This window comes from Papio anubis, chromosome 1 (genome assembly GCF_008728515.1).
Source record: "Papio anubis isolate 15944 chromosome 1, Panubis1.0, whole genome shotgun sequence".
Taxonomy (NCBI): domain Eukaryota; kingdom Metazoa; phylum Chordata; class Mammalia; order Primates; family Cercopithecidae; genus Papio; species Papio anubis.
The window spans coordinates 65,698,717-65,723,999 of NC_044976.1; the positions used below are offsets into that span (position 1 = coordinate 65,698,717).

The following is a 25,283-nucleotide window of genomic DNA, read 5'->3' on the forward strand; positions in this document are numbered from 1 at the left end:
TGTCTGCGTTCCCGGGATTCCGTGCCTCGCGTCTTCCCGAGGAGACTTCGGGGACGTCTTCTCTCTTTAAGAAAACGAAAAAATATATATTATTTTTTAAGTCTTCCAATATGATTTCAGATGGCTTCTCTTCATCACAGTCCTAACGCCCTGGGCACAGATGTTCACTTGGAGGTACTGGGTTGTGGTTTGGCTGAATGGAGGGGAGGGATCGCGCTGACTGAGCCTCCAAGGTACTCTCCGGGCCGGGCACAGAGAGGTGGGCTCACACGGAAGAGAGGGGACGGCGACTGGGAAAGGGCAGAGGGCACCCCTGAGGGTCCAGCCTTGGTTCAGGCCCACAGGCGTGGCTCCCATTGCTTGAAAATGCATCTAATGTAAGATACTGGGGGGGCCTTCCATAGTCTCGGATGAGGGTGAACTATCCCTGTCTCAGCAGGCTTTCCTGTGACCTCTGGACTGACCCTGCTGGCCGGTTACTAGCAATGCTCTGGTGCAAGCAAATTGGCCAGCCTCAGTTTTCTCTTCTGTGAAATGCCTCTTCCTTTGTGAACTATGATGCCCTTCTCACCTCCCTGGGACACACTAAATATCAGTGTCAGCATCGTACGGGATTATGTATCTGTACCATTAGATTCAGGTCTTACAAATAGTAACCTAAAAGCATACAAATAGATCTTGCTTAAGAACAGGGGCCCGGCAGGGTGGCTCACGCTGTAATCCCAGCTACTTGGGAGGCTGAGGCAGGAGAATTGCTTGAACCCGGCAGGCAGAGGTTACAGTGAACCAAGATGGGGCCTCTGCACTCCAGCCTGGGCAACGGAGCAACAGAGCAAGACTCTGTCTTAAAAATACATGCATACATACATATAAAAAAAATATATAAATATATACATATTATATATATACATATTAAATATATATGCACATATATATAAAGAACAGGGCAAAATTAGTCCTTTTTTCTCCATTTTTAAAACTCTAGATAATTGTTATCATCTACTATGTGTGTGCTCTGTGTAGATGAACATCTTTGTTGAGCACCTACTAGGTATTTGGTTCTTGAATATACATTATCTAATTCCTTAAAAACATAGTGAAACTGTTATTAGTATTCCCATTTTACAGATGTGGAAACTTACATGTTTCACACAGTTAGAGTTACAGGTTTCTGGCTCAAAGCTGTGTTCCTTCTGTTTCTACCTCTCTGGCTCAGAACCTTATACCCACCTCCACTTGAGCAAACAAATGTTGGATTCTCATTTTCCATTAATAGGAATGGTCCAGTGCCCTATTTCTCTGTCCAACACTAAAGTCCAACACTAAGGTCCACTAAAAGGACCTTAGTGGCTAAGAGCTAGCACTTTCTTCCCTATTTTAATGTGAAATCCTCAATACATTACACTATCTGTTAGGCACAACAGGCTCCAGAAGTTTGCAATATGCTCTTTTCCATATGTCATGCGTCTTGAATGTCATGATGGTTATATAAGCTGATAAATTCCCAAACTTTGACAAACAGAATCTTTCCTGTGTTAGAATGAGTTTTAGTGTGAAAAAAAATTCTAAAGCACATGTATAATTTTTAAGGTAGAAGAATCCTCCGAGTACAGTAGGTATGGGGCATCATTTCTCAATTGTGGACTTATTTTTGTATTGCTTCACCTGCTTTGCTCTCTACTAAATTATTTGTCATCTTTGTAATTACACTCACAGCACTGCTGTCAACTCCTACATATAAATTTGTGCAGACTGGCCAGACGCGGTGGCTCATGCCTGTAATCCTAGCACTTTGGGAGGCCAAGGTGGGCGGATCACCTGAGGTCAGGAGTTTGAGAGTAGCCTGGCCAACATAGTGAAACCTCATCTCTACTGAAAACACAAAAATTAGCAGGGCATCATGGCACATGCCTGTAATCCTAGCTACTCGGGAGGCTGAGGCAGGAGAATCACTTGAACCCAGGAGGCAGAGGTTGCAGTGAGCAGAGATCGCGCCGCTGCACTCCAGCCTGGTGGACAAGAATAAAACTTCGTCTCACAAAAAAGAAAGCCAAATCTCAAAAGAAGTCTTATACAATTTCCTTTGCTCTAGAAAGTTTCTAGTGCTCTTCACTAGTGTAACAGTGGTTTGTTTTTGTTTTCCAAATAAGTATTGAACATGTACATTTATGGTCAGTGCATTTGCTGGACTTAGACTTAGTGAATATAAAGAAACGTAAGGCCCAGTTCATGACCTATGAAGTCAAAATTGTTTGGGAAAATTTTGAGAATACTTAATATGTCTTAAATGATAGGTGGCATGAAGTTAGGAGTTACTGAATCTAGTTTTAATCAAATCAGTCTTTCAGTGGTAAACCAGATGAGAGGGCAAAGAGAGGAGTCAAAAGCAATGCCATCTAACTTAATTCTCGTAGTGTCACTGAAAAGAAGTTATACTGCCTTTTTTCTTATCATAACAATAATAGCAGGTAACATTGATTGAGCTCTTGCTATATACCAGGCACTCTGCTAACAGCTTGTCATTTAACCCTCACAATAATCCTGTGAGGTAGGTGCTGGTTTTTTGTTTGTTTTTTGTTTTTGAAACGGAGTCTTGTTCTGTCGCCAGGCTGGAGTGCAGTGGCGCGATCTCAGCTCACTGCAACCTCTGCCTCCTGGGTTCAAGTGGTTCTCCTGCCTCAGCCTCCCGAGTAGCTGAGATTACAGGTGCACGGCACTACGCCCAGCTAATTTTTGTATATTTAGTAGAGACGGGGTTTCACGTGTTGGCTAGGATGATCTCAATCTCTTGACCTCGTGATCCGCCCGCCTCAGCCTCCCAAAGTGCTGGGATTACAGGCTTCAGTCACCGTGCCCGTCTGGTAGGTGGTGTTCTTATTCCCTTTTTACAGATGAAGAAACTTAGGCTGACTGGTCAAGTGAGGTAACATTGATTGAGCTGTATACAGGCCATACAGCTAGAGTTATCCTAGCCTAGACTTCGGTGTCCTGAGCATATCCACTGCTCATTTCATTGCTACTCCAGTTGCTCAGGAGGCTCTTCTAGGAGCTTGGACTGAGGTGATGAGAGTAAACATGGTTCAATTCCTCTTGGAGGTAGTAGCTTTGTGGGTTCAACATGGGAGCCCTGAGGCTTGCTGAGAATAAATGAGGGGAGTAAGCCTATTCCTGCAGAATTTAAACCAGTAGAAGAGGGAAAGCAGTTCGACTAACAGAGCATCAAGCTTGGATTTTTATTTCTCAGGTGCTCATGGAGCGAGAAGGGAAGCATAAAATGTAACTCGAATCCAATTCTGGATTTATGTGTGGTTTTTCTGGGTTATCTTGGTCAACTTACAGATTTTTCTATCTGTAGAATAGGATACTAATCATTACTTTATGTACCTGACCAAATATTAACAACTAAATGATGTGCTTTGCACAGTGATAAACTACTAAGTAAATGTCTACAAAACATTATTAAAATTAGAATCTTTTCACCTCTATTTTGCAGTTATATGCAGGAAAAGCAACATATTAAGTAAAATATCAGGAGATACTGAGATGGAGCGTTGTTAGTGTAGAGACTTCGACTGAATTCTTCATTTATATGAGAAACCTGGGGAAACATGGTGGGATGCTGATCACTACCCTTAGTTCTTTAATTCCCCTCCCAAGTGTGCCTCCAATTATCTTAATTGTGAAATTCTTAGAAAATTCTCAAAACAATGTAATTGTTTTAATATGTTAATGCCTTATAGTACTTTATGAAAATACTCAGTTGTTGCTTACAAGGTAAAGCAAAACTTGGCCAGGACTTTGCAAGTCCTGGATACCCAAGATCCAAGGATAAACCTCCTGCCATTGTCCATAAACAGAGACTTCCAGATTGAGGATGTCAAAGAAAAAACCTTTCCAATAAACTAAGGAAGAAAAGTTAGTGAAAGAGGTTTAATTTTCTCAATAAAGGTCAATTGCTATTTTTAAAATAAGGAAAAGAAGCTTTGAAGTATGAAGTTAGCTGCCATGGTGACAGAGGCAGAAATGGAGGAAACAGGCGTGGCGCCCGGGGCCTCTTTCCAGCACATCATCCTTCCCAGTAGAAGACAGCTTATTTTATCAACAGGTCTAGCAGGATACAGAGAGTGAATCAGAGAAGGCTGGAGTTTTTGAAGCTTTATTGAACACTTGCCATGAAAGTTTTAGGCTTATGGGAGCTATTCAAAGAAAGAAAAAATGCCATGTAGTTTATTTGAAAGTGTCTTGTTTCTCCAAGACTCCATTCATGTCTTGTTTCTTTCTTTCTTTTTACTGTTATATTGGATAAATGCTTGTTCAATCTATAGGATAAAATAGTTCTCTGTACAGACGATTCAGGGGTTGGGGTGGGATAAATTCATTTCAACTGTGATTTGTTTACACACAACATTTCAGGAGTCTATTATGTCAAATGGGATATATCTAAAATGGAAATAAAGACGAACAGAATTGACAGAAACAACATTCCAGAAAAAATAGAAGAGAGAAAAGCATAAAGGAAGTTTTTAAAAATAAGCTATAAAGAGGGAAAATAGAAAGCACATTGAATTTGAAAAAAAAAAAAAAAAAAAGGAACAAAAATTCGGAAGTCTCCTGAATTTGAGCAAGAAAAGAAAGTTCCTGTACTTGGGTGAAATTAAAGAGGAACCACAGGACTACAAATGCTTACCAGTGAAATTAGAGAAAATTCCAGGGAGCTTCATCAGCTGCACAAAAAGGAAAGCAGGTGTGTGTGTTAAATTTGGCTCATGTAAACAGTGCTTGGACTATTGAATAGAAAGAAGAAAAAGTAGAGAAGGTTGCGCGTTTTACTTTCCTTCCCCTTCAAGCCATTTAACATGACGTTATGAATGGGGCTGGCTTGATGATGGGGCCTGATAGACGGACTTTTGCCCATGTAATGGCTTGTTACATTCTTTCACCAAAGGGTAGACTTAGAATGAAAACCAGTTCATTTTCATGCCCATAACTCAGAAAAAATTAATGAAGAAGAGAAGGTTAGCTAATGGGTAACTTCATTTGATTATCCTTTTCCATCACCATAGTGGAATAGCATTAGACACAGTTACATATTGTATGTGCGCTGAGTTTTGTTGTTTCATCCTCTTTTGAGGGAGGTGGGCATCAGAAGTAATGAGTCAACCTTCTGAAGAGTAAAGCATTAGGCATTATAAATGCTTTACTAGATAGGTATCATAAAGATTGTATGTAAGGTGCCTAGCATCATGCCTGAAACATAGTAAGAGATCAAAAAATTGCAGCATTAATATTAGTATAGTGTTAAGATTAACATTATTTTTAGTATTATGCTGCTACAGTTGCTACTGATTACAAGCAGTCTCACATCTAGAAGTAATGTTGGATTAGAAATCAGGAGACTGCCCGGGCACGGTGGCTCATGCCTGTAATCCCAGCACTGTGGGAGGCCAAGGCAGGCGGATCACCTGAGGTCAGTTCAACACCAGCCTGACCAACATGGTGAAACCCCATCTCTACTAAAAATACAAAAATTAGCTAGCCATGTGTGGTGGTGCACGCCTGTAGTCCCAGCTGCTCGGGAGGCTGAGGCAAGAGAATCACTCAAACCCAGGAGGTGGAGGTTGCAGTGAGCCAAGATGGTACCATTGCACTCCAGCCTGGGCGACAGAATGGGACTGCATCAGAGAGAAAAAGAGAGAGAGAGAGACAGAGGTTCTGATCTGGATTTTGCTATTAATGTGAACTTGAACAAGTCCCCTCTTTTTTCTAAGCCACGGTGATCCATGTGTAAAGTAGGGAATAAATGACCTCTGAAGTGTTGTCTGTATATTGATCTGCTACCAGTAAAACATATCTCTGTGAGTAGCTTTGCAGGCAGAAGGGAAAAATTTTGTTCTTTGCCTCGTTTAGTCACCTGATCATTAACAACATGCATTTATATGACAACCAGCCTTGAGGCATACTTGGTCATTTGGTTGTCTGTGGTAGCCCAGACTGAAATGTCAGCTGTTGGAGGGGAAGGGAGCAGCAGCACACAGTAGTTACTAGTAACTCGTGTGGCTCCTTCCTCCCCTGACTTTTCAAGTTCTTTGATAGTCTTAGGAATTAAGATTTTTTTTACCTGGCCTAAGAAAACATACAACTCTAGTACACTGAAAATCATATGTGATTTAGCAAAGAAATACAAATGAGGGAATCAGCAGGGGAAATAGGAACCAGTCTCAGTGGGGTTCCTACTTTGTGCTAAGTATTCTCATGAATCCACGACACCATGGACTGTTCACAAGAACTTTGCCTTAATCGTCACTGTAACTTTGTCGAGCTAGGTATTACTATACCTATTGTAAGGGATGAGGAAATGGTGCTCTCACAGTCAATAGCAGACAGCAGAACTGAGATTCATTCACCTTTTTCTTTTCCTTAATACCACTGTTTCCCTTGACCTTAATACGGTGCTGCAGAAGAATTTGGAAGTAGAAAGTTTTCCTGCCAGCATGAGATTATCACCTGTGAAAGGAAACTTAAGAGTTTCTTTCTTCCTAGCCTAGCACAATACAATTTTGAAGTAGCTGCATGCTTTGTGCTTCTCTCTAGAGCAATGGGGAAAGAGGCTGGTCAGGGAGTAATTGTCTCTGTCTTCCTGCCGGTTGGTGTATTTCTGGCTTGTTCCCGCCCACCCCACCCCCATTCCTGATCTGAGACGTTGTTTTCACCATCTGGAAACTGTCACAACTTGAGTGATGAGTCAATGACATAGCACACTCTTTGATTTTCTGATTCAAGATAGAGTTGTTGTTTTAATATTTACCCCCTAGGCAGGGTATGTGAAGGATGTTTACAGTTATAGGAGGTTTCATTTTATTGGAAGATACTTCATTTACTTGAAGGTCTTTGGGGATTCTGAACTTCTCATAAATGGAGAAGCTATTTTTACCTGGTAGTCAGAGAAAATCAGCAAGTTTGTGTTTGGATCGATGTACCATTATATAAACTCAAATTTTTCTTCCATTTTACCCATTTCATATACATATATATGTTTATATAATATACACATATATTTTAACCTATTTAATAATCGGACACAATATATATAACACATATTTCATATATATCCATTTTTTTAAATCCTTATAATTATCATCTGAGTATTTTACTATTTGGAGAATGTTATAGCTTCATAAATTCTGATCCATGTTGAAAATTTCTACAAAGGGGTGCCATAGATATCTTTTGCAGTTAGGAAGCAGAAACCTTCTTAATCCCTATGTAGCCATTCATTTAGTTATCTTCCAGTTCAATCCATAATTTTATCTACACCAGAATATTCCAAATTTTAATGCAGCAGCTAGCATAGCTACTATAGGGGTAGAAAAACTCCCCTCCACCCTCCTAGGGTCTTGGTTGAGTCTGAGAATTAAGTTGACATTAGGTTAACAGGAAAAAAAATAATACAAATTTACTCAACAAATATTATGGGACATGGGAGACATGAAGAAACGAAGACCTAAAGAAGTAGTGAGAGTCAGTTACTTAAATACTGGATTGAGCAAAGAATAGTAAACTATAAAAATGTGACTAAATTATGTGGGGGTGCTAAGGTTTGTACAGAATTCTCTTGGTCTCAACTTCTCATCCTTGAAGATAGAGATGTTGTTGACTTTCTTTCTAGTACAAGGAATGTCTTTCATATGGGAATTTTACCTTCTTATTTTAAGAAACAGCAGAAAAGTCAAAGTGATCTTCTTGCACCTGCTGTTTTTCAAGTACCTTTAACTCCAATTGTCAATATGTCAGAAGAGTATATTTTAACACCTTTTCTAATACAACAAAAACTTAATCCAATCCCAATGTAGTAGAATAAGATTTAATGTAAGTAGTTTTAATGTAGTTGCATTAAACTAAACTAGAAGTAAAATAGATGAACACACACACAATTTAAGTTTTATCCAGGACAGCACATGCCTACTATGTGCCACAAATTGTGGCCTCTGCCCCTGAGGAGCTTGCAAGGAAATGGAGGAGATAGATAGGTATCTAAATAAATTAGTTCTCTTTAATTATGGTACGTGATAAGATAGGAAGATGCCAGGGTGCTCTGAGGATACTGGTAGGAGGGTTCACTCTGACCTGAAGACATAAGTAAGGCTTCCTGAAATCTGACCACTTCTTTCCATTGCCACTACTACACCTGATGACCACATCATCATCATTTTCCCTGTGCCTCTGCAGTCATTTCCCAACTGGTCGCCTGCATCCACCCTAGTCTCCAGAGTAGTGTGTGTGTGTGTGTGTGTGTGTGTGTGTGTGTGTGTTAATGTCACTTGTATCTTGTTACACCCTCAATTAAAACTCAATTAAATATGTAAAATTCCTAATTAAACACCAGTGGTTTCCCATATATTTGAGAGTAAAATCTAGGCTCCCTTTTTTGGCAAACAAGTCCATAGTAAATCTGGTTCCTGACATCTTCTCTAATTTCATCGCATACCATTCTCCCTGCAGTCACTTTCTCCAACCACCCTGACCTTATTTCTGTGCCTCTCCCTTGGCAAGCTCGTTCCTCTGCCTCCAGGCTGTGCATTCACCATTCCTCTGTGAGGAAAAGTGTTCCCACATCTTCGGTTGGCCAGCACCAATTTTAGCCCAAGCTTCGCCTCCTACAAATGCCTTTGCTGACAAGTCTCTATCCTCCCCAGGGTCTCTCCTCTTTTATGTCCTTCTTTTATTATTACTGGGTTGTTGCTTATATTTTTGTTTTTTGCCTCTCTACTCCAGGATGTTGTTTCCATGAAAGCTAAAATCCCTTCTGTCTTGTTCTCTACCATATCCCAAGGCCTTGGCACTTAGCAGCTGCTTAATACATATTTATTGAATGAATAACTGAATGAAAGGTGTCTGAACTGAGTTTAGATGGATGAATAAGACTCACCCAGTCTAAAAATAGTGGCAAAGTAAAGAGAATAGCATGAAGAAAAGACACAGAGGCATGAACAGGCATGAGACGGGCAGGGTTATAAGCAGCTCAGTGTCACTAGATGGTAGTGTCAGAAGAGAGCGGTGGTGGATGTGGCTGGTGATAAACACAGAAATTAGCTCACAGAGGCCATTGTATTCCATGACCTTGGACTTTTGGTTTAGAGACGGGGAGACCGGCAGATTTTGGCTTAAATCTGTGCTTCTCAAATGTTTTAACAATGACTCACAAGAAATAGATTTTATGTATCTGTGAACTAAGATCCATCCCCAGCTTTTAGACACTGTCACATTCGTTGGCTCCTGGCTCCTTCCTCCACTTCAAAGCCAGCAGCAGCAGAGCGAGTCCTTGGTACATCATATCTCTCTGACCCACTCTCCTGCCTTTCTTGTACACTTTTAAGGACTCCTGTGATTATATTGGACTCACTTGGTTAATCCAGAATAATCTTCCCATCTCAAAGTCCTTAACTTTAATCACGTCTCCAAAGTGTCTTTGCCATGTAGGGTAACCTGTTCACAGATTCTGGGAATTAGGGCATGGACATCTTTGGTGGGCCATTTTCCTGCCTACCACAGGGATGTTTATAGGGAGTTTTCTAAAGATCATATTCCTTTCCCTCCTTCGCATCTTTCTTTCAATAGACATTTATTGAGTACTTACTGTTTCCCAGTGTTAAGTGCTGGTATTCAACAGTGAGCAAGGTAGTCAATGTTCCTGCTCATATGGGGCTTATATTCTAGTATAGAAGACAGATGACAAACAAGTAATTAAGTAAAGAAATGAGGTAGTTACAGATTGTGCCATGAAGACAATAATAAGGTGATGAGTAAAAAATCAACTGGGGAAGACCACATTGGTCAGGGAGGGCGTGGGAGGGATAGAGACAGTGGTCAGGGAGGGGCTTTCTGGGGAAGTAACACATAAGCTGAAATCTAAAGGGTGTAAATACGTCAGCCACACGAAGAAGCTAGGGAAGAGGATTCTAGCAGAGGATTTGGAAAACGTGAAGTTCTCTAGGCAGCAAAGGGCATTGTTCAAGGAACAGTCTGAAGGCCAGTGTGAATGGAAAAGAGTGAACCAGGCAAAAATGTAAGTGATGATGGCAAGATGGGAAGAAGTGAGGCCATGCAGTGGCTGAGAGACTGTGTGTGGTGTGGGCTGTGGATATTTTTCTAACAGCAGTAGGGACCTGTTGAAGGATTTCAAATAGTGGTGGTGTGCAGCGGGTAACGTGATCTGATTTATGTTTTTCAAAGGTAGTTGGCTGTATGAAATGGCTTAGAAAGGGCAAGGATGGACTGGAAAGACACGTTGAGGGCTAGCATAGACTAGGGGAGAGATGACAGTGGTTTGGACTAGGGTGAAGGGACAGTTGGAATGGAGAGAAGTGCATTGATCTGTAAAATATTTTGGAGGTAAAGTTGACAGGACTAGAGATGGTTTAGCTGTAGGAAATGAGAAAAAGATTGGAATCAAAGATAGCTTCTAGGTGTTTTTAGCCACTTAGGGATGAGAATATCATTCACTAAGATAGAAAAGGCTGAAGGAAGAACCAATTTGGAGAAAGGGTGACAAGAATTTAGACTGAACACCTTAATACTGAGAATCTGTTAGATATCTAAGAGGTGATGCAAAGGAGACAGATGGATGAGACTGGAGCTCAGGGGGATGTGTGAGTTGAAGATCTACTCTGAAATCTTTAGCTAGCAGATAACATCTAGAGCCAGGGGACCAGGTGAGATCACCTACAAAGAAAGTAGAAATAGAAAAAAAAAATACCTTGAGTGTGCTAAGGTCCTCCAAGAGTTAAAAATCAAGAGGAAAACAAAGGGTAGCCAGCAAAGACTTATGCTAATATGCTAATATTATTTGGAGTTTCCCTGAATGATGACTAGGCTAGAGGTAGAGGAAACAAAGAACCCCACAGGGACAGAAGTGCTGTGTCTCTAGCACTTAGTGTACCTAGCACATGAAAGGCAGCCATCCATATTGAATGAGTAAGTGAAATTTTCTGAAACTCTTCAATATTTTCTGGCATATGTCTAGGTATGGAGTTAAGAGGTAAACTTTTGCTTTGCATTGGCTACTTTTTAGTGGACTGACACCACAGAACTTCCCAGCCTACTTTATGATTTTTTGGCCTATCTTTAATAGAATTTAAAGAATTTGTTACTGACCAGTAGAGCCATTCCTTAGGTTTGAATTTGAAACAGATCAGAATTGCCAGCTTATGTTTTCTGACCTATTCAAGATAAAATCACTCTGTAAATAAGTAATTAAAAAACAAATAAGTAAACGAGCTTCTCTAGAAAACCCAAACAACCCTTGGAATTCCTTTTTTACTGCCAAAGAGATCAATCTTTTACTAAGTTCCAGATGGGTTATGAGCCATTTTTCAATCTACTGATTCCAGAATCACATGACTGGATCAGAAACTCTCATTAGTCAAACTACTCTGTGTGGTTTGATGATGAAGCCTTATTTAGAAGGAAAAGAAGAATAAAAGTGTTCTGTGGGACTAAGTCTCAGATAGGTTAAGCAACTTGCACATGGTCTCAAGTATTTAAACTCAGTGCTAAAGGACCCCAAAGCCCATTGCTGTGGCCTGAATGTTTATGTCCCCCTCGAATTTATATGTTAAAATCCTAACTGTCAATGTGATGATATTAGGAGGTGGGGTCTTTCGGAGGTGATGGGGTCATGAAGGTAGAATTTTCACAAATGGGACTAGTGACCTTATAAAAGAGATCCCAGAGAGCTCTGTCGTCCCTTCCACCATGTGAGGTCACAGCAAGAAGTCCCCGTCTATGAACCGTCTATGAAGTGGGCCCTCACCAGGCGCTGAATCTGCTGACCTCTTGATCTTGAACTTGCCAGCCCCCAGAACTGTGAGAAATAAATTTCTGATGTCTATAATCTACCCAGTTCATGACATTTTGTTACAGCAGCCCAGATGGACTAAGACATCCAAATTCTTTCTCTAATCCTTTGCTGACCCCAAGAAGTTTCACTGAGATGGGGTTTGGAAGGTGGCTAAGATAATTCGATTTACTGATTTTAAAGGCATATGTCATTTTCTAAAATAACAAAATCTCAATAAGATGGAGAAAAATCAAGTGGCAATTGAAGCTCTTCTGAGCTATTTTGGCTGTGGTATTTTCTGAATGTATTTAACATGAATGAATTTGTCTTCTTTTGCAAGGAAGAATACAAAGTTCTATACCAGAGTCGATTGTTGATGGCACATACTTTTAGACGATGCTCACTGGCACTTATTTTTATAACTATGTGGCTGTTGATTAAAGCAAAAATAGGTAAGATATTTCTGTAAGTCACTCCGTGGAAGAATTTGTGGTTTAAATTCTCAGTTACAGATGAAGTATGTATTTATGGTAAATGTTCTGGTAGTTGGTCTTTTGTAGTCAATCTCTGTCATTTAAGTGGATAAGTCTGGTTCTGTCTATAGTAGTTATTTAATTTAATTTCTACTAATGATTAATATAAGGGTCCAATTATTTTATTTCTTCCTAAGAAAGTGGCTTGGTAACCCAGTTAGGCATCACAAATACATGTTTTACATTTCAGCACATTTTTCTTTTTTTTTTTTTGTTTTCTTCTTTTTATTATACTTTAAGTTCTGGGGTACATGTGCAGAATGTGCAGGTTTGTTACATAGGTATACACGTGCCATGGTGGTTTGCTGCACCCATCAACCCGTCACCTACATTAGGTATTTCTCCTAATGCCATCCCTCCCCCAGCCCCCACCCCCTGACAGGCCCTGGCTTGTGATGCCCACCCCCACCCCCGTGTCCTTGTGTTCTCCTTGTTCAACTCCCACTTAAGAGTGAGAACATGCGGTGTTTGGTTTTCTGTTCTTGTGTTGGTTTGTTTAGTACTTTTTTTTTCCTGCCTCCCACCCTCCACAAGTTGTTGTTTTTTTTTCTGAGACAGGGTCTGGCTCTGTTGCCCAGGCTGGAGTGCAGTAGCACAATGTTTGCAATGCTTTTTCAATACTCTTTTAAAACTGTCTTTTTTTTCCTTGGTACAAGTATTTAAACAAAAATTATAAATCATAAATGGTGATGGAAACAAATGTGTTTTTTTCTGGGAAGGCTTTAGCAGTCTGGTAAATAATTTGCATATGAGAGAGGCTGGTTTTTCTCAAAACTGTGTTCCTGAATGTTCTTCCAATCCTGCTTTCTAACCACTTTCCTGGTTATAGTTCTGATTATAGTATTACTGTTATGAGAAGGATGCATATTTTCATTCAAATACAGTTAGACTTCAATATGTTTACCTTCTGTTCTCATTGTACATCACTATTATAACCAGAGACATGTAGGTTAACTATATTTGCATGATCTGATGGGGTTAATTTTACCCTGTTTTGGGGAATTACATAAACTCTTCATTTTGAAATGGGTTTATTATCACCAGCTAAATATTGCATTTGTATCTTATTGCAGATGAGTGCAAGAGAGGCGATGTGACTGTGAAGCCTTCCCGTGTAATTTTACTTGGATCCACTGTCAATATTTCATGTTCTTTGAAGCCCAGACAAGGCTGCTCGCCCTATTCCAGACGTAACAAGTTAATCCTGTACAAGTTTGACAGAAGAATCAATTTTCACCACGGCCACTCCCTCAATGCTCAAGTCACAGGTCTTCCCCTCGGTACAACCTTGTTTGTCTGCAAACTGGCCTGTATCAATAGTGATGAAATTCAAATATGTGGAGCAGAGATCTTAGTTGGTGGTGAGCATTCCATTTTGAATTTTTAAAACTTGGTGATCTTTTGGTATTTTTGATCTTTTGGTATTTGATGTTAAGCAGAAACCCAAATACAGGTCAATGTTCTTTCTTTTCCCACCACATTGAAGTATTTTATTTTGATACTGACATGAAAGCTTCAGTGTGAGTTCAGAAATTGGAATCTTATTTGGCAAGTCTCTCTCTCTCTCTCTCTCTCTCTGTCTCTCTCTCTCCATCAGAACCATTTATCTGTTGTCCTTAACTCCAGTGGCAGAAAAAATGGATCTCTGCAGTTGGGTCTTTATGCCTTTTTGACTTACGAGAATATGTTTAAAGCTACAGCCTCCTAAAAAGAAAGAAGAGATGTCTTTTTAAACTTATGCAGCCCAGGATGACTACACAGAGTTGAGCAGCACCTCTTGCCCTACCTAACTTAATGCCTCCCAAAATAGTTCTTCCATCCATGCTCACCTAGACCACTGGTTCTCATACTTAGCAGAATGTAAAATAAAACATTGATCACACTTACTATCTTTTCCTCAGTTCTCCAGAAAACTGACTCCAGCGAAATAAAAAGAAAAGTAAAGAAAAAACCTGACCTGCTAACAATTCATGAGAAGAGGGTGTGGGGCAGAGGAGTTACACAGCCCCAGGGAGGCAAGAGGGAAGGAGTGAGCCAGGAAAGGAAGAAAGGCAAATACCAGGTAGTAACATTACTGAACCGGCCACAGCTTCAACAGAAAATACAGCTGGTTGTTTATACTCTTCGGAACATTCCCAGAAAGAGCATATAGAAATCTCATGAGAAGAGAAAGAAAGAAGAACTTAACTATGTCCCACTGGCCGAAGTCCACCTGACAGGGGATCAGTTTCCCACACTGCTGGCTTGCATTGCTGGTCCCTTCAGGCAGCTGCTGGGGGATTAGAACTAACCTGTCAGAGTTGACACCTGCAGCATGAGCCACAGGGCACAGGATGAACCAGCAGCCAGCAGCACACCTACCTGCAGTTTGCAACCTGTGGCCCACAGCCTTGCAGGTCCAACCAGGCAAGCCCGTGAGCAAGCATGGGCCCTGAGGGATTCCATGGCACCCTGTGCCTCAGTGGTTCCAAGGAAGCTTTGGGGTGGCAGACAAAAGGCATGAAGAGACTAGGAAGAATTGCTCTAGCAGGCTGGCTGACCAAGTCTCATAGACATGGTCTCTGTCATAAAGGTAGTGATATAGAGCTCAATGAGACTCTGTCCAGGAAAGATGGAAACCTCTTCTCTGTGACCATTAAGGATATATAGATGTACAGTTGGTACCAGGCAGTTTTCCTGGAGGGCCCCCAGAAGCATTGAGCCGAAGACCAAGCAAATGACCAAGCAGATCATTGGTAGGAAGGAGGTATAAACTAGGCCAAATACTCACCTTCCAGCTCAGGGCCTCCTGTTCATACCACTGTGAGTCATGTACTCAGCATTGACAGCCTGTGGTATAGTAGAAGTAGCATGGACTTTGAATCTCAGCTCTGCCAGTAGCAGTGTACTTTACACAACTTAAATTATCTGAGCCTCAGTTTCTCCATCTGTGTTATGAAGATAATAACATCTACTTCATAAAATGGTCGTAGTAATTAGAAGACCTCTTATATGCAAAGTGCTTAATCCCATGCAAGGCCCATGGGAGGCATTTAGGTGATGGCTTTAGGTTTCTCAACAGCAACCTGGAATGTGGAAGGCAACAGAGTCCTGACTATAGACTCTTTTCAACTTAGAATTCTATCCTCAAAGTGTCAGTCAAATGTGAGGGTAGAATAAAGACATTTTAAACTATGCTCAAGATATTTCCTCCCATGCACCCTTTCCCAGGGAACTAATGAAGGCTATGCTCCACCAACCCAAGTCATTCGACAAGAAAGAAGAAAACATTAAATCTAAGAAACAAGAGAGCCAAAGGAAAAAAAGAAAGAACTTAGGAGACACTAAGGATGAGCGGTCCCAGAATGACAGCTAGGTACCAGGCATGGAGGCAACCTGTCTTATATTGGAAAATCCACAAAGCTCCAAGAGAGAAGTCCTTAAGCAGATGAAATGGATAGAAGTGCCAATACATTGCAGTATATTGAACAGTGATTGAGATAATTGGCTTGCAAGTTTGAAATTTTATTAACAAGAAAACTAAACAAATGGAAAAACAAGATAATTACTAATTCTAAGACTAAAAGTTATACAGAAAATGAAAAGTTAATATAGTATTCTATATGACTCAGTCATGACTAGTGTGTGTATATGCATAAGTATACACTGTATAAATACATATAAACATATCTAAATGTATATGTGTACATGGGTACATATGTGTACAAGGAAGAGATTTTCGTTTTTTTGTTTTTGTTTTTTTTTTTTTGAGATGGAGTCTCACGCTCTCGCCCAAGCTGGAGTGCAGTGGCACGATCTCTTCTCACTGCAACCTCTGCCACCTGGGCTCATGCAATACTTCTGCCTCAGTCTCCCAAGTAGCTGGGATTATAGGCATGCACCACCATGCCCAGCTAATTTTTATATTTTATTAGAGAGGGGGGTTTCACCATGTTGGCCAGACTGGTCTCCAATTCCTAATCTCAGTGATCCTCCCCTCTCAGCCTCCCAAGTTGCTGGGATTATAGACATGCATCACCATGTCTGGCTAATTTTTGTACTTTTAGTAGAGACAGGGTTTCACCATGTTACCCAGGCTCAAACTCCTGGGCTCAAGCTGTCTGCCCACCTCAGCCTCCCAAAGTGCTGGAATTACAGGCATGAGCCACTGTGCCTGGCCCAGGACTCTAACTTTTAAATATGAACTTGTAAGTTAAAATGACTCTCAGACCACCTGTGTGGAGTCCCTGAGAAAAAAGTAAACTATTGTAATAGTCCAGGAAGAAGTGATCAAGTCCTTATCTAGGGCAGTGGCAATGGGAACCAAACATGGGAACAGATAACTCAAAACCTGGTGGAAGTAGGATCCACTGAATTTGATGACTAACTGGATGTAGAAAATGAAGAGGAAATGTTGAGAAAGACTCTGATGTTTCCAGTCTGTATGCCTTAGAGGAAGCTGATGCCCCAGGCAGCTTCATAAAATAGAACAAGAATAGATGTTGAATCAGAGAGAACTGGCTCAAACAGCTGTACCAATTACTAGCTATGTGACCTTGAACATGTTATCTAACGTCTCTGAGCCTCAGCTTCTTCATCCATTCTATGAGGTTAATCTGAATGCATCCCTCTTGAGTCATTTATACAGATTAGATGGCGTCATGCACATAGTGTGCTTAGCACAGAGTGTGGCACCTAGTAAGAGCTCAAAGGTTTGTTGTTGGAATTCATTGGCAACATTCCTTATTCTACTTCCAGCAAGAGCCTCCAGTGTTTTTTGTTTGTTTGTTTGTTTATTTTCTTTTGAGACGGAGTCTCACTCTGTCACCCAGGCTGGAGTGCAGTGGCGCAATCTCAGCTCTGTGCAACCTCTACCTTTTGAGTTCAAGTGATTCTCATGCCTCAGCCTCCTCAGTAGCTGGAATTACAGCATGTGCCACCATGCCCAGCTAATTTTTGTATTTTAAGTAAAGAAGGGGTTGCACCATGTTGGCCAAGCTGGTCTCAAACTCCTAACCTCAAGTGATCTGTCCACCTCAGCCTCCCAAAGTCTTGGGATTACAGGCGTGAGCCACTGCATTCAGTGAGAAGAGACTTTTTTAAAGGAAAAGTTTATTATTCTATTGAAACTATATAAGCTAGATATCATTATACCCATTTTATAGATTCAACTGAAGCTCTGACTTGTCCAAGGTCACACAGTGGGCATTCCTGTGCCTATGTCTGTGGTGGATGCTAAGGACAAAAAAGACATTTATTTAATCAATTACAGATTTTTTTAGTGTAGACAATAGCTAGGACTTCTGTAGTATGCTCATTTTATCTAACCTAAAGGAAATATGTATCTACACGTGGGTCTGGGTATTAGGCTAAAATGGGATGCCTGAATATCTAAGTATTTCTCTGACCTCCATTTTGTCCAAGAAATTCCTAGTTTGGGTCCTGTCTTTCACTATAAAATAGCTTTATTTAAAAATACACACCTTACAATAGAAGGGACCATGCTTGCTTTGTACATCTTTGTGTTTCCACAGCTAGCACTGTGCTTGGCTTGTGGGAGGTACTCAATGTCTACATACATAAAAGAATTAATTTATAAATGCCTATAAAGTGCTCCAAGGGACACTGCAGAAATTAGATTTAGATGGTATAGCCCAGGAAGACATGAGTGAGGCGAGTGGGTATACGTTTCTTGACAGCAAATGTCTGGTGAAGAAAGCAAGTAAGTCTCTCATTTTTAAAGGTTTCTAATATTTGAATGGGCATCACTCCAAAGGAAGTTAATTGATTATTACCAGGGGTAATGGAGCTAGCACTGGATGTTCACGTGTCAGGGAAAATGGTAGAATATGGAGAAAAGGCTTGGACTTGAGTTACCCACAGCTGAGCTGGAGCCTTGAATCTGCCACTTCATAATTTTATAATCTTGGGTCAGATATTTCACCTCTCTCAAAAATAAAGATAATAATGGTATCTACCTTATGGGGTGCTATGCTGTCTAATTCAGAAAAACTGCACATAGCACTGGACTAGGCATATAGTAAGTATTTGATCCATATTTACTAGTATTATTACTGTTTCTAGGAGAAATTTTTGCCTTATTGGCAAACTGGGACTTGGACGAAATCTGAAAATGGCTTCTAGTTTACCTGGGTTTATGGCATGTGGGGGATATATTGTCATGTTGTTGGCAGATAATAACAATTTGGTTGAAATATCACCTGTGTGATATATAAGCTTTTTGTCTTTTCTTTTTAAAGTTGCTCCTGAACAGCCTCAAAATCTATCCTGCATACAGAAGGGAGAACAAGGGACTGTGGCCTGCACCTGGGAAAGAGGACAAGACACCCACCTATACACTGAGTATACTCTACAGTGAGTGAGAGGCTGTATTCTTGCAGCTGTTTTCTAGATCTTCTCTTAAATGACATTTAGAAATATCTATTATTTATTTATTTATTTAGATGGAGTCTCACTCTGTTGCCAGGCTACAGTGCAGTGGCACAATCTCAGCTCACTGCAACCTCCGTCTCCCAGGTTCAAGTGATTCTCCTGCCTCAGCCTCCCGAGTAGCTGGGATTACGGGAATCCGCCACCACGCCCAGCTAATTTTTGTATTTTTAGCAGAGACGGCGTTTCACCATGTTGGCCAGGATGGTCTCGATTTCTTGACCTCATGATCCGCCCTCCTCGGCCTCCCAAAGTGCTGGGATTACAGGCATGAGCCACGGCGCCTGGCCTGTCTGTTTTATTTTTACCGGAGAGAAGAAGCAATAGATACTTCTAGACAATTAGATACCTTTTTTAAAAGTTTCTATGTTTATAGTTAAAACTGCTTCATCCATCTACAGTATGAGAGACCTAATATCTTGGGTCTGAGTTCTAACTCAGCGTTCTCTTCAGTGCATTCCAGATCCAAGTTATGGCTGTTCTTTCCCACTCTAGTAGGGTTAAACTGGTTGCATAAGATCGCTTCTCTTTTTTGCAGCTGCAGACTCTTGGGGTCATGATACATAAATAAACTCTTCCTTGTGGTAGTTTTCCATTCGCTTGGAGAAGTTTCTTTTTAAAGCACCATTGGCTGACCTAAGAGTCCATGAGAAGAGAGAGTCTGGGAGATTCTGTTCCTTGGAGTAGATTTCGTGATCCCATTAAAGATCCAGCTGATTTGTGCTATTCCTGAGTGAGGAGGAGATGGAGGAAAGGAGGGGTTCTGTAGTACATTTACTTTTTCTAACCTACAGGAAATATCTATCGACATGCAGGTCTCAGTGTTAGGGTAAAATAGCCCAGGATTCTACTCTGGCCACTGCTGTACTAGGAACTGACAGTTCTGTGCCACAGATGTCAAGGTGGCCACGGTCCTTAGGATAATGTGTGGAACTGCCCTGGGGAGCCAAGATGACAGCAGGGTTTGGGGAATTTCAGCAGCGTAGGCGTGGTTACCTATCTTATCTACACGAACATGAAAGAACATCTCAGTTCTACTAAAAAAGGGAGTTGGGTGAAGTATAGTCTTATATGACCATATAATACAAATATTCCTGGTGTATATTACCAAGTCATAAGATTGACCTTTAAAAATTGTCTAGAATTCTAATATTTAAACATGTTGTTCTTTTCTACTGTAAGTAGAAAGTAGTACATAAAACATCTTGCTACACGTGGTTGTATTTTGTTTACAGGTTAAGTGGACCAAAAAATTTAACCTGGCAGAAGCAATGTAAAGATCATTATTGTGACTATTTGGACTTTGGAATCAACCTCACCCCTGAGTCACCTGAATCCAATTTCACAGCCAAGGTTACCGCTGTCAATAGTCTTGGAAGCTCCTCTTCATTTCCATCCACATTCACATTCTTGGACATAGGTACATTTTATTTCACTATTTCACTGGTTCTTTATAATTATTTTTTAAATCATTCAAATTTTTTTTATGGTTGTTTCAAGAAAGACAGAGATTGATGGAAATTGGCCAACAGGCATAGGCAAAAGATAGAAGTTACTTTCATGAAGGTCAAAGGGTGCATGATTCTAGAGCTGTATAATGATGGCTATACAAAGTGGGATGTTCAACATTATTCTCTCTGTTGGAGAAATTAGTCCCTGGATTCAAATCCCATGAAAGAATCAGCTACTAATGATACCACCTGACTGAGGAGAGGGTCCTGTGGGGTCATTCAAGATGCTCAGTGCAAGCCCTTCTTGGAGGAGGTGTCCTTTCACCCCCGTGGCTACTCTCATTGTTGTGAGATAGGCTACATGTGGGCCTGCTCGGTTAGAGCAGCGAGGTACAAACTATGAATAAAATTTCTCAAGCCACAGGTGCATCTTGCTCTGAGAATACTTACCTCCAACCCTGGAGCGAGCCAGTACATTCCTGAGCAAATGTAATTGGTCCAGTTGAATCAGAGGCCAATCTCAGGCATTCCAAGTTCTGACCATCCAGGCAGAATTGGGCTGCCTGAAGTTCCAACCTCACACTATGTGCTTCTCGCCTCTTTTTCCATGGCACTTCTTTGCGTACATACTGCTAACAATGAGTCTGATCATTGGCATTTACTATACACTTTTCCACCACATTTGTTCTCAGGCTTCCTCCCATTTTTTTTCATACACCATTGATCTCTAGGCTACCTTCTCGCCCCCTGTTCTTTTCCTCTGTCCCTTTGCTATGAATTTTCCTACCAACATTTCTTCTCCTCCTGAGGCAATCATCACTAGCCACCTCTGCTTCTCAGTCATTGGAACTCTTGAGTTTGGCACATTGGTTTTTAAAAAACCATTGGATTAAGTGGAGTTGAAACTTACCACTAATGTTGGTAGTAGTTATTTGGTAAAAATGAGATTTGATTAAGGGGGATTATTTTAAAGATTCAGAAGTGAATCCAGCTTTTAAAAAAATTCTTTCTTAAAGCCTGGAACTTTTCCCTTGTGTATTTTACCAAATTTGATGGTTGTGCATCTCAGAACTGAGTTTTGTCAAACTCTTTATAGCTCATGCCAGTACATAAGACAATTGCTGATCACGGATCCTGAACCACACTTTTTTGTTTGTCCTGGTTACTAGTGAGGCCTCTTCCTCCGTGGGACATTAGAATCAAATTTCAAAAGGCTTCCTCCGTGAGCAGATGCACCCTTTATTGGAGAGATGAGGGACTGGTACTGCTTAATCGACTCAGATATCGGCCCAGTAACAGCAGGCACTGGAATATGGTAATGATCTTTAGAGTGAAGGAAAAAACATTGAAGGGTTCTTAATATTGCTGCACAGACCTCTGTCTTTTCATACAGCAAAATATAGAGTTTAAGAATATTTATCCCAAAGTACACACTTGAGAACTATCAGAAAGTCACGTACGCCTCTGTTGATTAAGAAATATCTTGAATTTTGATCTCTAATTCTGAAATTTTTAAAGCTTTTGTAAACCAATATTAATTTTCTATAGTTTGTTTCTAACAGAGGATTCATTTCTCCTTATTATTTACCCCCGTCCTATTATTACTTTCTAGCATTTAAAAAAGATTGAAAAGAGAAATATTAAGAAATGTCCACAGAGATTTATATAGAATTTAATATTCCAAAGAAAAGGTCTACAATTTAATATAATATTAGGCATTACATGTTTTAAAATAAAATGTATGGGATTATGATTCTTTCCAGGATTGTTGTAAAATTCAATGGCTTATAATAACAAAGGATCAGTTCCACAGATAGCTGATATTCAAGAGAGTATAACTAATTAAAGCGTTTTTTTAAAAAAAGCCAGTTCTATGTTTGTGTTAAAACATTCATCACATTCTAATTGTAATCAAATAAAAAATAATCTCTAGTAGAAACTTCTCCAAGGTGTTTTGACACTTCATAGTTTTCAATCTTTACTTGTTTTTCAGCTGGTTTCAGGATCCCCCTCGAGAACCTACATAGATGGGTTCTTAGTCCCGGGAGATTTTATTTTATTTTTAATAAGAAGCTATATTTCAGATTAATATCATATCTATTCGGTAAGACAGTCATTGATATTTCTTCTCATTTAACGGTAGGTCTGAAAAACAAGTAGGATCAAACAGCCTGGGGTTTTTTCTCATTTTGTGTTAAAATTCTTTAAATTAGCAATCTGGTATTAATAGGCACTTTTAAAAAATGTCTGTTTCAAGGTTAATGTTACAGAGGCCAGAGGAAGACATGATTTGCTGGATCTGAAACCATTTACAGAATATGAATTTCAGATTTCCTCTAAGCTACATCTTTATAAGGGAAGTTGGAGTGATTGGAGTGAAACATTGAGAGCACAAACACCAGAAGAAGGTATGTGTCCAAAATATACATACATATCGGGGAGGAATAAAGGGGAGAGAGGGGGAAGATGTAACGATTTCCTTGGAATAGAATCTGTAAAGTACTGGTGCTGAATCAAAAAGTATGACTACATTAGTTAACAACTTAATTTTTATATTAACTTAAGTGCTGAAACTGTTCAAGGAAATAGGTTTTTATCGCTAGGACATTTTTAACATTGGGTGAGTTCTACTCCTGTTTGCTATCAGTCATGTTGGTTATAATGCTTGGTTGTAACTCTTATCTCTCTTACTATCTCAGTAACTTATTTCACAGAGCTATAACCAGTAATTAATCTCATTTCTTGTTAAAGCTTCATATATTTTATATTTTTGATTCGATGAAAAGTAATGTGGCTCAATAAGCTATATGAAAACTTGAAAGAAAGTAGACTCTGGAGACACATATTTCAAAATAAAATTTAGCATCCAGCAATCCTCTCTTTGTCCAAATATTATAATACTGTACTTCAAGCCTTTGGTATTTACTGCACAAATGAGCACCACCTGGCCACCCATAGCTATGAAAAGGATATCAAATGTGTTTTTCAGTCTGATGAATTTTTATTTTTTAGTAATTATTGGGAAGGGAATGTTATTGAAGTATAAGAAAATATTTTATTGAAGCAAAAATGCCTATGTAAACTTTATACCAATATTAAATCTTTGGAGAGACAAGAAATAGTCGTCTGAATATTAGTTTTTAAAAGCACTCATTTATGTTGGGCACCGTGGCTCACGCCTGTAATCCCAGCACTTTGGGAGGCTGAGGCGGGTGGATCATGAGGTCAGGAGTTCGAGACCAGCCTGGCCATCACGGTGAAATCCCATCTGTACTAAAAATACAAAAAATTAGCCCAGCATCGTGGCACATGCCTGTAATCCCACCTACTCAGGAGGCTAAGGCAGGAGAATCACTTAAACCTGGGAGGCAAAGGTTGCAATAAGCCAAGATTGTGCCACTGCAGTCCAGCCTGGGCAACGGATGAAGACTCCATCTCATAAATAAATAAATAAATAAATGCCCTCATTTAATGATATAGTAGAGAGCCTTTCATAATTTATATAAATGTGACTCAGAGGAAAACTTTTTGGCATATAATCCATTGTTCATTATCTGGAACTTTTGTAACATTAACGTGCAAAATCTAAATTCTTACTTGGGAAATTTATGGATGCATGTAAACTAGCCTCGTAATTAAGTTGCATTTATTTTCTGTGAGCTACTAATGGCTTTTGATAACTGATGATCCTTAGCAATCATACATCAATGACATTCAAGGAACTGAAGGATCTTTAGCAGAATGTAATACCTAATATGTGATTCGTAGAATAATCTTATATCTTCCTTATTTCTTGTATTAATTTCTTTTTTTTTTTTTGAGACGGAGTCTCGCTCTGTCGCCCAGGCTGGAGTGCAGTGGCCGGATCTCAGCTCACTGCAAGCTCCGCCTCCCGGGTTTACGCCATTCTCCTGCCTCAGCCTCCTGAGTAGCTGGGACTACAGGCGCCCGCCACCTTTCGCCCGGCTAGTTTTGTATTTTTTAGTAGAGCGAGGGTTTCACCGTGTTAAGCCAGGATCGTGCCAGTCTCCCTGACCTCGTGATCCGCCCGTCACCGGCCTCCCCTAAAGAGATGCTGGGATTACAGGCTTGAGCCACCAAGCCCGGCCTTTTTTTTTTTTTTTTTTGAGACAGAGTTTTGCTCACTGTAAGCCCCAGACTAGAATGCCGTGCTGATCTCGGCTCACCACAACCTCTACCTCCTGTGTTCCAGTGATTCTCCTGCCTCAGCCTCCCAAGGAGCTGGGATTACATGTGTGTGCCACCACGCCCGGCTAATTTTTGTTATTTTCAGTAGAGACGGGTTTCACCATGTTGGCCAGGCTGGTCTCTAACTTTTGACCTCAGGTGATCCACCTGCCTCGGTCTCCCAAAGTGCTGGGATTACAGAACATATATTAAAAGTTGTCTAAAAGTGAATTTATCCAACAAATGATAATTTATTAGCACTCATTTTATAATAAAATCTCTTAAATTAACGTTGAAACACTTGCCCTCTGGTTGTCACTTTTATAATCCAGAACTTACTTATAATATCCTTTTATTATACATAGTCGAAATAATTTTTTTAAAGACTATCTCATGAATTAGATTTTGTTTATATATGTGGTACAGAAAAAATTTTTGAAAATGGGCTATATTTTATGTCCCAGTTCAAGGTAGTAAATAGTCTGGGAAATATTTAAGTCACATCACATTAAGCTAAACTATAAACTAGGGAAACACTGGGCTTGTGAATTCTTGCCATTCTTATTCACATATGATAATGACCTCGTTAGAGATGTGTGAAAAGGTTTTTCTTTTCTTTTTAAAAGAGTGTTTGTCCTTTGAATTAAAATTCCTTCAAGGCAGCACAGTGGCTCTCATTTCCTATAAAATAAACCACCATCATAACAGTGAGTATAGCAACTCGTTATGGTTATGAACTCATGGATGATTGTGAATTGAACCTAGGAAGCTGGCTTATGCAGTCACTGAAGGTATTCATAAGGAGAGAAACCCATACTCTGAGATACACCGCCTTTACCAAGCTCT

General features: G+C 40.1%; 1 protein-coding gene across 1 annotated transcript in view; it reads left to right on the plus strand.

Annotated features, from left to right (window-relative positions):
• The first annotated feature begins 7,145 nt into the window (after nt 1–7,145).
• IL12RB2 (interleukin 12 receptor subunit beta 2) overlaps nt 7,146–25,283 on the plus strand; it is an 82,473-nt gene continuing 64,335 nt past the window's right edge. The window contains exons 1-7 of the mRNA XM_031664986.1: nt 7,146–10,063; nt 12,177–12,288; nt 13,443–13,730; nt 18,609–18,723; nt 20,034–20,218; nt 21,419–21,564; nt 22,507–22,657. Of these exons, the coding sequence (XP_031520846.1) occupies nt 10,037–10,063; nt 12,177–12,288; nt 13,443–13,730; nt 18,609–18,723; nt 20,034–20,218; nt 21,419–21,564; nt 22,507–22,657 (1,024 nt within the window). The 5' untranslated portion in view covers nt 7,146–10,036. The remainder of the gene's footprint in view (nt 10,064–12,176; nt 12,289–13,442; nt 13,731–18,608; nt 18,724–20,033; nt 20,219–21,418; nt 21,565–22,506; nt 22,658–25,283) is intronic.